At 38.3% G+C, this 12,848-nt stretch overlaps 1 protein-coding gene across 1 annotated transcript in view; it reads left to right on the top strand.

Annotated features, from left to right (window-relative positions):
• Positions 1 to 12,848, top strand: part of tent4b (terminal nucleotidyltransferase 4B) — a 70,644-nt gene that overhangs the window by 45,638 nt on the left and 12,158 nt on the right. Inside the window, exons 5-9 of the mRNA XM_041191146.1 lie at positions 1,389 to 1,496; positions 5,875 to 6,003; positions 9,132 to 9,345; positions 11,942 to 12,068; positions 12,167 to 12,270. Coding sequence (XP_041047080.1) covers positions 1,389 to 1,496; positions 5,875 to 6,003; positions 9,132 to 9,345; positions 11,942 to 12,068; positions 12,167 to 12,270 — 682 coding nt within the window. The remainder of the gene's footprint in view (positions 1 to 1,388; positions 1,497 to 5,874; positions 6,004 to 9,131; positions 9,346 to 11,941; positions 12,069 to 12,166; positions 12,271 to 12,848) is intronic.

Genomic DNA, 12,848 nt, shown 5'->3' with positions numbered 1-12,848 from the left:
CAAATGAGGAGAGGGAAAAGAGGGGAGTCATTCAACCTTCTCCTCACTTGTTCATAGCTATTAATTCAGTGAAATCCCTTGTGGTTAATGAATGCTTCTAGTTGGTTTTCAGGATACCTGATGGCAGCATAATGCTGTCAGCAACACACTGCATCCTAGGGAATCCAACCATTGCTGTGAATCCCAGGATTGTCTCATTTTGACTATTGTCATCAATTTGAAAACAAATGTACCCAGTAAATGCTGCATTGGTCACCTCCTTGATGTACTTGTGGACCACTGACTGTATGTTTAGATGTCCCCAGCAGCATGATGGAACAACCCTGAAGCAAAGAAATTTGGTGGATGGTCACCCTTTACAGCCACTGGCATCCCTGTTGAAGCAGCAGTTGTCTTCCAGGAGGCTGCCGAAGGCAGCAACATCCTTCCTGAAGAAGCGCTGCCGAAGTCAGCAACATCCTTCCTGAAGAAGTGCTGCCGAAGTCAGCAACATCCTTCCTGAAGAAGCACTGCCTCCTCATGTACTGCCCATCTGGCACATCTATCTTCACCCTTTGCCTACAGACTCTGGATGGATAAGGCCTTCAGTGATATGGCCCTATTATCTGCTGCCTTCCCCGAGATGCAGGTACTGCCCTTTGTGGGTGTTGATGACCCAGCTGCTACTACTGTCACAGCTGCACTTCTACCACCTCCTCTTCTTCGAAGCCTTGTAAGAATCTTAAGCAAGTAGAAGGAAGTGTCATAAAAAAACAATATGCAACGAAATTGCTCAAACTCCAACCAGCTTTCCTGTACACAGATGCCAATGATATGAGTGTGCAGAGCTCACTTCCTGTTAATTTCAAGAACCAATCATGTTGGGATCTTAACTGCATCCTAAGACCCTAATTTGCATGCCTGTAGCAGAGTCCCAACTGATCATGAAGTGCAGTGTCAGAATGGCACTGGGTATGAAGTAAGCAGTGATAGATCAATACACTGTCTGATTTTTACGCTGTGCAGGCCCTGTTCCTGCCCATGATGTTCAAATGAGTCAAACCACTGAGTAAGAATTCATGCACAAATAGAACTACCTGGAGTGGATTGCCATGTTCAAAGATGTGAAAAGCTCAGCGGGCTGTAATTTGGATGCCCTAACCTTGAATGACTTTTGGAAAAAGCGGATATTACTTGTAATATTTCTTTTGGTTATACTTCTGTAATGCCGTGGCACGTAGTTTAAATTCTGACTGATTAACAACATATCGATTTTCAATGGATCTTTTCTTGAAAGGAAGAAATTGTGTTCTGCTGAAATTAGATAATTTTTTTATCTCCTTGTTGAATAAGTTCCATTTTAAATTTAACTTTTGGTATACCTTTTTTGTTTCTTTTTGATGCATCAGGTGCCTATTATCAAACTAACAGACTCATACACTGAGGTGAAAGTTGACATCAGCTTCAATGTACAGAATGGAGTAAAAGCTGCTCAGCTTATCCATGAATTTATTAAGGTTAGAAGATTTTGCATTATAATATGTATTATATATTGGGTTGTTTGATAATTGTTGGCCTGGACATTGGGGAGAATTCCCTTATTCTTCGAATTAGTGCCATGGAATCTTTTACTAAACACAAACAGAGCAAATGTGACCTTGTTTAAATTTGGTTACCTACTCTGAAATTGGTAATGCAGTCAAAGTATTTGTAGCTTGAGTCAAGCATTCATATCTAGGTCACTTCAGTTTCTATATTTTGTGGAAGTTGTACTGCTGAGACAATAAAACAATATAAATGATAACATTCCTTTATGCTTATTTCCCATGTTATGACAGAGAAGGATCTAAGAAAAATTAATGATAAAGGCCGTCTGTATAGTACCAGCCTCTTTTTGGATGTTCTAATCTATTTCTGCCTATTCCCTATCTAGCTGATTGTTTTAAACGTTTATTGCTTTTTTGAGCAAAAGAAAATTCTTGCTAATAAACTGTTTTTAAAACTGTTCCCCTCAATTTAAATTTATCTTCTGGTCTTGTATTTCTTGCATAAATGAAAGTGATATTTCAGGTTTATCCGAGTTACATCATTTGATACTTTGTATACCCCATCGATGTATCTTTTCTCTAGGCTGCAGACATTTCCTCTCAGCACAGCCCTTTACACAGAAGGCTTCCCAAACTGGGGGTCGTGACACCCAGTGGGGTCACAAGATGAGATTCTCGGGTCACAGGCTCTGCAGCAGCAATGGTTGCTGTGGAGCTCTGACTGAATGTTAAAAGCTGCTAGGCGCCCTTTTAAATCCTCGCATTTTTAAAAAATGGTGGGCGTGGCCTAAATGACTAATGCTTGAGGCCCGAATACTGCTCTTAAAAAAACCCACTCAGGAGGTAAGTTTTTAAAAATTCTGCCAAGATTAAAAACTTTGCCCCCTGCCCTACGGGAGGCTCCCCATCACCACACCTTTCCACCAACCACCACCCCTCCCATGCTGTTACAGGTCTTTCCACCTCTCCTGCTCTATCAACTCCCACTGAGCTTTGAAATGGGGTCACAGTGGGGAAAAAGTTTGGAAAGCACTGCTTTTACTTTTGGAATCAGTGCCTCTGCCTACTCTAAAAATGCTTCCATATATCTTATGGTGTAGTTACCAGAATTGAACACACTATTCCAAATGCACCAAGAAATCCTATTTGCATTTTTGCTCGACTTATTGCCCTGATAAACTGTCACTCCCAGGTCTCTTTCTGAGTTTGCCAGTTCAGTCCCATTCATTTTACACTTATTTTATGATGCACATTTTTGTGTTCAATTTCACTTTCCCTGTTTCTGCTAAGTTACATAGCTGATTTATGTATATATCTATCTACATCTATATGTCTATATGAATCAATATATATCCAAATAATTTCTCTCACTTTTTATCAATAGCCTCTTTTTCTATTGCTATTCCCCCTTTCAAGTTGTCACATATTTTACAAGCTTATGATTAGTTTTGATATAATTTGTATTCCGTTTCCTGTTTTATTATTGATATCTCACTAAGTCTTGTTCTATTTATTTAGTTTTAATCAGCATTTTGTAAACTTCCGATTTTGTTGAAAGCTTTCTGATAAACTTAGAAGTATTATGGCCTCTAAAAGCTTACCCCTGATTGACCGATAATTTCTTGGTTTATCCCTTCCTACTTGTATTGAAATATTGCACAATAAAAGCAAATCTAAATTAAATTTCACTTAATCAACCTTAAATTGTATCCTAGCTAAATAAGTTTAAAAAAATTGAAACATAACATAATAATCAGCACTTATTTCAAAAGAGAGGGTCATGTTTGACTAACCTTACTGAATTCTTTGAAATAACAAAGCATAGACAAGGATAATGTACTAGATGTTTTATATACTATGGATTTTCAGAAGGTTTTTGTTAAGGTACTCTAAGGTAGACCCGTGACTAAGATGTCAAAGTTGTCTCATGGAGCCAGGGGGCAGGTAGCAGAATGGATAGCAAACTGGATATAAAACAGAAAATGGAGAGTAGAGTTATGGTTATTTCAGACTAGTAAAGGTGGGAAGTGGTTTTCCACAAAGATTGATGCTGGGATCATCGTTCACTATAAATGATTTGGACTGTGGTGTCATCATCGAATGTTGATATACAAATTGGGGTTGTGGTTGGTACTGAGGCAGACCACAAAAAAATACAAGACAAACTTGCAAAATAAATGTGTAATTGGTAAATTAATTTCAGTACAGGTAAGTGTGAGGTGGTAGGTAGAATAAGGATTATTCTCCTTGGAAAATTAAGAGTCTAAATGGCGAGGAGATGGAGTGGAGGAGCACGGGATCTAGGGGTACAGATACAGTAATCATGAAAAGTAGTGACACAAGTTAATGAGGTCAATTTTAAAAAAAAACTACGGTACTGGGGTACATTCCTAAAGGGATAGAATTGGAAAACAGGGAAGTAATGTTAAATTTTCATTGAGCCTTGGTTAGATCGCACTAGGAGTACTGTGAACATTTATGGTCTCCATATTATATAAAGGATATGGAGTTATTGGAGCAGGTGCAATAAAGATGATAACCTGAACTGAGAAGTTGTTATTTATCAGAAAATATTGAACAGGCTGGAGGTCTTTTCTCCAGAAAAGGAGTCAATTCCATGTGTGAACACCTAATTTCAGGGGGTCTCTGAGGGGTGATCTTTTGTGGAGATCTTTAAGATTATGAAATTCTTTGAGTGAGTAGGTGTAGAGAGCTTGTTTCCACTTGTGATGAAGACCAAAACTAGGGACCATAAATATGAGGTAGTCAGTAAATCCAATTTGGAATTCAGGGGAAACTACCCAAGAACAGTGAGAAAGTTGAAAATAATACCACAAGGAGTAGTTGAGACAAATAGTTTAGGTGCCTTTAAGAGGAAGCTAGATAAAGACATGAGGGAGAAAGAAATAGAAAATTATCTTGGTATATTTGAATGAAATAGGTTGGGAAGGATGTTCACATGGAGCATGAATACCCACACTAACCAGTTGGGCTGAATGGGTTGTTTTTCTGCTGTATATTTTAGGTGAGATGAGAGTGATAGCATCTAACTGAGTGTGGCATCAGAGTCCGAGCAAAATTGAAGTCAATGATAATCTGGGAGAAAACTCTCCACTGGTTGAGGTCATACCTGGCACAAAAGAAGATGGTTGTGGTTGTTGGAGGTCAATCATATCAGCCTCAGGGCATCACTGCAGGAGTTCCTCAGGGTAGTGTTCTAGGCCGAACCATCTTCATTCGCTTCACCAATGACCTTCCTTCTGTCACAAGATCAGAAGTGAGAATGTTTATTAATGATTACACAGTATTTACAATTCCTCAGAAATTGATGCAGTCTGTGTCCAAAAGCAGTAAGATTTGGACAACATTCAGGCATGGACAGAGAAGTGGCAAGTAACATTCGTGCCACAGTGTCAGGCAATGACCATCTTCAAGAGGAGAGAATCTAGCCATGTTCCTTTGGCATTCATCGGCATTACCTCACTGAATCCCCCATTTTCAACATCCTGAGGGTTACCGTTGACCAGAAACTGAACTGGACCAGCTACATAAACATTGTGGCTACAACAGTGAGTCACAGGGTGGAAATTCTGCCATAGCCTACTCACTTTTTAGTTCCCCAAAATCTGCCTGCCATCTACAAGGCACAAATCAGAAATGGGATGGCATACTCTTGACTTGTCTGAATTAGTGTAGCTCCAACAACACTCGTAACTCAGCAGCATTTAGGACAAAACAGCCCGCTTGATCAACATCCCATCACCACCGTATAACTTCATCCCCTCCACTGCCAATACACATTGGGAGCAGTCTGTACCATCTACTAGATGCACTGCAGCAATTCGCCATGCCTCATTTGACAGCACCTCCCAATTCCACAACCTCTACTACCTAGAAGGAGCTGGGCAGCAGACGCATGAGATCACCACCACCTGGAAGTTCCCCATAAGCCACATGCCATCCTGACTTGGAATTATACCGCTGTTACTTCATTGTCGCTGAGTCAAAATCTGGAACTCCTTTCCTAGCAACATTGTGGGTGTACTCACACCAGATGGACTGCAAGGTTCAAGTGGGAAACTCACCACCACCTTCCCAAGAACAATTAGGGAAGGACAAAAAGTGCTGACCTTGCCAGTGGTGTGCACACCCCATGAAAGAATTTTTAAAAGCTGTACGGTAGGATGTTGCAACGTTTTTGTTGTTAACTACACTATTGAACTTTTTCTTCTTATTCCCTTGTTTGTGTTTTATTTCAGATTTCCTAAAGTACCATATAAGGATGAACATTATTTTGACAAGATGCCAATTTCCTGTTTACAGCTAACAAGCCTTTACTTTTTTGTAGAAGTTTCCAGTGCTTCCGTACCTGGTTCTAGTGCTGAAGCAGTTCCTGCTGCAAAGAGACCTAAATGAAGTATTCACGGGCGGGATTGGCTCCTACAGCCTATTCCTAATGGCTGTTAGCTTTCTACAGGTGAAAGCTTTCTTCTTTTTCTTACTCCTTCATTCTGCCCTTTGCTCGCTATCTCTTCTATCTGCTGACTTGCTGTTTTTTCCCTTTTTTGTTTCTTTTTCTACTTTCCTTCTTCCTTTTAACATTTACCTACTTTCCTCTTCCACTCCTTGCAGATGAATTGACCTGGGCTTGTAAAATTCTGTTGGTTCTTTCAGCAACAAACGTGAAAGTGAACATTTCGTCCTTTTCTGATCATGTGCATTCAGTTAGAGTAATTGTCATCAGAACAATTCTCTCTATTGATTTTGCCTACTGTCTATGTGCCTGCTTATATTCATAAGAATATTGAAGCACTAGTGAAGGCACTCAGCTCCTTTGTTCTGCCATTCAATCATTCAATCCATTAGATCATGTTTAATCTGTGCCTCTATTTACTTGCTGTTGATCCACATGCCTTGATTATTTCCCTAATAAAAAGCTGTTGATCACAAGCTTGAAAACTTCAATTGATGCTGTGTCCACATGCTTCTTGAGGAAATAATTCAAGATTTCTGTTACCCTTGGTAGAAAATATGTTCTCTGATTGGCCTTTCTCTCATTTTAAGATTTGTGCCACCTTTTTCAAATTTCCCCAACATGGGAAATCACTTCTCTCCATTGAAACCTTGTGGCATTTTAAACACCTCAGTTACATTACCCCTTCTAAATTCAAAGAAATGCAATCCAGATTTATGCAACCTTTTCTCATACCTGAAACTTGTGCTGGATTTTTTGGATGGTGGGGTTTCCCAGCCTGCCACCCGAAGAATCAGCAAGAAATGCATTCCCAAAGTCACAGCAGCCCCACAGCCATTTAACACCTCAAGACAACTGTCAGGAAATCTGATTGGCTGGCAGCTCTGTAGTCCCAGCATACCAGTGGCAGCAGTGGCCAGGATTGGGGTGATTAGCAATCCACAGAATTTAAGTCCCAGAGTCCAAGATCAGGTAAGAGCAGGTGTTTGGTTGGGGGGGGGGGGGGTGCCCTTGATTGGGGAGGCCTGGGAGCAGGAGCACCTGTAGGGGGCAGACCTTGGGGCGGGGATGGGCACCCAATGTGAAAAGGGGGCCCTTGAGGGAGAACCCCCCACCCCAAGGCTTGAGTAGGGTGGCCTTGCTGGGCTTTCCATCCAAGGCCAATATATTCTTGAAGTGAGGTGTCCAAAATGAACAATGTACTTCTGACAGGATCTGACCAAGATTTTGTTTAATTGAAGCAACACACCTTTCTCTTCATATTCCAGTCCTCTTGCACTGGAGGTCAACATTCCATTAACCTTTGTTCTTTTTGTGCTCTTGCACTAACTTTTAGTCATTTGTATACCTAGATACCCAATTCTTTAGATTCTCTGTAGTTAATCTTTTGTCATTAACAAAATTTTACAATTTTTATTCCTGGATCCATAAGTGGATAACCTCATGCTGAACTCCATCTGCCACAGTTTTGTCAACTCATTTATTTTTTTTTTTATGTCGTGCATCAATTTACACAACCTATTGTGTGTCCTGACTTGGTCATATGCATACTGAAAATAAAACTCTCCATCCCTGCATCCAAGCCATTAATATATAGTGAATAGCTGAATGCCAGGTACAGATCACTGGAGAACACCCCTTTTCGCATCCTGCCAACCAGAGAATGCACCCTTTATCCCAACTCTGCATCTCCTACCACCCAACCAATTATTAACCCATGCCTCAAAACACTCATTCTGTGAATTCTCATTTTTGCTGATACCTGTAGTTTTTTTCTACAGAATCTTAAATTCCTTGTGGAAATTCATATTGACAACATCCATAGACACTTTCCTATTCAAAATATTAATGACCTCAAAAAAATTCAGCTAGGTTACTCCGACATGACCTATCCATCAAAATCCATACTGACTTTCTTTGATTAGTTCATATTTGGTAAGAAAGCCCCTGCTGATTGAACCTACTATCTTGCCCACACTGATATTAAACTGACTAGTCTGTAGTTTTGTGACATGGTTTCCTCTCATCTCCTGCTCTAACTAATGGACTGACATTTGCAATTTTCAACCCAAAGGCACAATTTCCAAATGACAAAACTTTGGACAATTATGCTTAATGCATTCACAATTTCTTTATCGTTTTGTTTGAATACCCTTGAGTGAAAACCATCAAATCCTGGAGATTTATCTGTTTTACGTCCTATTATTTTCTCCCTTTACCATTTCATTTACTTGATTTAAACCCAGTAAGTTCCTCCCCTTAACTTATTTTTAGGTTCACTGTATCACTGGTATTTAGTTGTCTTTGTATTTGTTTTCGTAGTATAGAATGTAATTGTTTAACAAGTCTACCATTTTCATTTTGTCCATTATGGTATCACTTGCATTCACATTCCCTCATCACTTTCTTTCTGAAAATATTCCCTTATGCCAGATTGATGATTAATGATTCTTTATTACCTATCTCTATAATGGCTTTATCCTTTGTTGATTCTAAAACATGTTGTTCCAGTAAACTGCCCCAAATAGATTCTAGAAAATTGCAACCTTGTTTTTTGATCTCTCCTCTTCCAACATCATCTAAGCAAAATATTACCTCAATAGCAAGGCATTGCTGAGCAGTTATTTGTTATTTCTTCTTCCCAAAAATCTGCTTCCTTGCCCTACCTATAGTAAAGATCACAGCATTCTACTGTGCTTTAATGAATAATTGCCAAGGCCCTGCCTTCAGGGAGAGAACTCAAGAAGATACCTATAAAATAAGCCAGGTTATAAACTGTTGGATGTTTAGTATCATGTCTCTTTATTAAAAATAGTTTTTTTTTAGTGTGACTATATCTGATGTGATTTACTGTCAGCCAGAGGTTGCATTTGAGTTCCATAGTTGCTATTAGGAATGGAAAAATTCTAACCCACTACAAATATTTCTGTCCAGTTAATGCACCCAATCACATGAGTTATGGATAAGTCCTTAGCCCAGCTGCTCTATCCAATTTACTTGAAGGCAACTTTATGGCTATAGTTACTTAAAGAAGACAAGTCCTTTTTTTTAATAAGATGATGTTTGGTGTCTTTGTGTTTTTCACAAAATCAAAGTATCTATCTTAATCCATAATGTTCCTTTGCTTGTAGTTACATCCCCGAGAAGATGTCTGCAGCTGTGATGCTAATCTTGGGGTGCTTCTAATTGAATTCTTTGAACTGTATGGACGGCATTTTAATTATCTTAAAACTGGTATTCGGATAAATGATGGTGGCTCGTATGTTGCAAAGGATGAATTGCAAAAAATTATGGCTGATGGATACAGGCCATCAATGCTGTATATTGAGGATCCATTGCAGCAAGGTAACACAGTATTGATGTTTAAATAGTTCAAAAACTAAAACTACTGAGTGATCCTTAAGATTATAGATCATGTGGAAAATATATAGTTAGAAATAAGGTACATTTATTTTGCAATGGCAGATTTAAGTTTGTTCTTCCATTTCTTGTCAAGAGTTACTGATACATGGAAGTGATTATCAGGTGGTGTTGTAATTTTGGGGAGTGGGGGAGGTATGGTGCACGGTGTTGTAACACTTCTGGAGGTTAATGAAGTAAAAGCCATGAAATTATTTCCATGTTTTGAATAGGTTTGTGCACTGTTTCTGAGTACTGTCGCTTTTTGTATTACTTCTGACATTAGTTGTGCTCTCCAAGTAGTAAATGTATTGATATGCATGGCAAAACATCTTTATATGTTTTGTGTTTTCATTAGATACTTGTGAAGAAGGTTTGTGAATTTTGACAATTATTTAGCTGCAAAAATTGTGTTTTTTATTTGACATTATGCATGATGCTGAGTGATGTGTTGAGTAAAGGGTATTACAGTACTTAAGTAAGAAATTTGCTTTGGTATCTCAAACTATAGTACAATCAAGAATTTTGTTCATAAGTGTTTAATGGTTTAATTATGTGAGTTTACATGAATCGTATCAACATTTTAATGCTAATTAACCCATCTGGAGCAATACAAAATGTACTTGACTGGAGACCATCAGGCTATAGGATCACTAACAAGTATATTTTTCATCAATTTCTTACAAAAATGCGTCAAAGATTGACCTGATTACTCCAGTCTTCCAAGTTTGATTTGTCAATTAACTGGCATCTTAAAGTTAATTTAAATCAATAATAATGCATTTTTAACAGAATTGTTAATTATACCACAGCTACACAACAGAATGTAAATAGAATAGGAAAGCAAGTGAAATATTTCAAAATTAGGATTGAGAAGATTTGGATAAATTAGGTACAAGAAAGTAGTGTCAGGATAATATTTTGAAATATGCAAATTTGGGCAGTCAGTGCATTAAAGATTCTCTCAAATTCTCTCTGCTATGGACAGGTAAGTAACCTTATGTTACATGAATTTAAAAGCATTTTCTTTGTTATATAGCCTCGAGTTCTTCATTTGAAAAAAAATAAAGCAGTTAAATTAGAAAGTGTTAACATGACCTGGCCAGTGTGAGAGACTGAATGGATAGATGATCATTTTCATGTTTTTTTGACATGGAATGTGTAGCACAGAAGGAAGCTTTTCAGCCTATTGCACCTGTGTCAGCTCTTCAAAACAGCTTTCCAATTAGTCTCAGTCCCCATGCCGATATAAATACTTTCCCCCTCAAGTATTTATCCAAGTTTTTTTTTGAAAGTTACTATTGGATTTGTTTTCACCATCCTTTCAGGCAGTATATTCCAGATCCATCATCATCCATTGTAAAAAAAAAAACATGCTCATGTTGCCTCTAGTTCTTTTTGCTTATCTGTGTCCTCTGGTTGCTGACCCATTTGTCACTGGAAACTGTATTCCCTTATTTGTTAAAAAAGATTATATTTTAAAAATCTCCCAACATATTTTTGAGGGAATGGGACTTTACATTTGTAAAATTAATGCTTCGTGGAAATTGTTCAGTAATTATCACTTATTACATTAACTAACCCTACCCTTTTTCAGTTCTTTTAGTGCAAGAAGACACAGGATTATATAGGATATCCAGTGCAGAACCAGGCCATTTGGCCCAACTGGCCCATGGGTGCTGTTTATGCTCCACTCAAGCCTCATCCCACCTTTTCTCATCTAAATTTACCATTGGAACCCTCTATCTCATTTCCCTCATATGCTTGTCTACCTCCCCCTTAAATGATTCTATACTATTCGCTTCAACCACTCCCTGTGGTAGCAAATTCTTATTACTCTTTGGATGAAAAATTTTCTTCTGAATTTTCTATTGGATTTCTTGGTGACCATCTTATATTGATGGCCTCTAGTTATGCTCTTCCCAACAAAAGGAAGCTATAAGACCATAAGACATAGGAGCAGAAGTAGGCCATTTGGCCCATTGAGTCTGCTCCACCAACATTCCCTCTGTATTCATTCTATTGATACCTTTCATGATTTTAAAAACCTCTTTTAGGCTAACGCTTAGCCTTTTTAGAAGAGAAATGAGATCCAGCCTATCAATCCTTTCCTGATATGTATACCTGTGCATTTCTGATTTCATCCTTGTCAATCTGTCTGCACTCTGCCTAGTGCTTCTATATCCTTTTTATAATATGGCAACCAAAAGTGCACATAATACTCTTAAAGTATGGTCTAACCAAAATTTTGATGCAGATTTAGCATAACTAGTGAATAATTACCCTGGCTTCACACTATTACGGTACAGATTTAATCAACGATGACTGTAGAAGCACAGCTGGGTATCACTGACAGCAGCTTCCAGATTTCCGCTTTTAATTGAGCATGTGTTGCCGCCCACAATAGCACTCAATAATAGCTATCATATTAATAGTACAGCTAATACATTTTGATTTGGTAAAATATTTGTCTGTTTCATTTTCTAGAATGATTTTTACAAACAGCATGCATTGTGTGTTGTGTTTTTTTTCTTTTCTAAAGGAAATGATGTTGGTAGGAGTTCATATGGTGCCATGCAGGTAAAGCAAGCCTTTGATTATGCCTATGTTGTTCTAAGTCATGCTGTGTCTCCAATTGCAAAGTATTACCCAAACAGAGAATGTGAAAGGTAAGAGGCTTTTTTAAAGCAATTTAACACCAGTTGTATGACACATTATAACTCAATTTGCTAGAGTTAGCTATTCAATATTCTATATATTTTAACAGTATATTGGGTCGAATAATCAGAGTAACTCAGGAAGTTGCTGACTACAGAACCTGGATACAAGGGCATTGGGGACCTCAGAGCAGTAGTGATTCTCCATTTAATGGTAGGTGTGTTTTGACTGAATTAAACTGAAAGAAATTTGATGCCATTTTGCATTTATTACTATCAATTTGGAGTCAAATGTACACTGTGTTAGGTTACATTGAGAAATTGGTCTTCTCTATTGGTTTTATCTGCAGAATTTGGCTTGGTTTTGAATTGGCTACATATTATCTGTTCCTAAAATACTACATTAATGCAAGGGAAGTAGGTTTCTTAACCATAATGGAAAATATCTCACCAAACTGTTTTTCTGAGCCACAATCTCTTACTAAGGCCATAAAACCTAGGAGCAGAGTGGGCCATTTGGCCCATTGAGCCTGTTCATTCATTCAATAAGATCACGGCTGATCTGATCCTCAATTCCACTTTCCTGCCTTTTCCCCATAACCGTTGATTCCCTTACTGATTAAAAATCTGTCTGTCTCAGCCTTGAATATACTTTTAATGATCCAGCCACAGGATTGGAGTTTAAAAATAGGGAAGTCCTGTTACAACTGTACAGGATGTTGGTGAGGCCACACCTGGAGTACTGTGTACAGTTTTCGTCCCTGTATTTAAAGTATATACTGGCATTGGTGG

This window comes from Carcharodon carcharias, chromosome 7 (assembly GCF_017639515.1).
Source record: "Carcharodon carcharias isolate sCarCar2 chromosome 7, sCarCar2.pri, whole genome shotgun sequence".
Classification (NCBI taxonomy): domain Eukaryota; kingdom Metazoa; phylum Chordata; class Chondrichthyes; order Lamniformes; family Lamnidae; genus Carcharodon; species Carcharodon carcharias.
The sequence above is the reverse complement of the archived record's forward strand: the minus strand, read 5'-3'. Positions and strand labels throughout refer to the sequence as shown.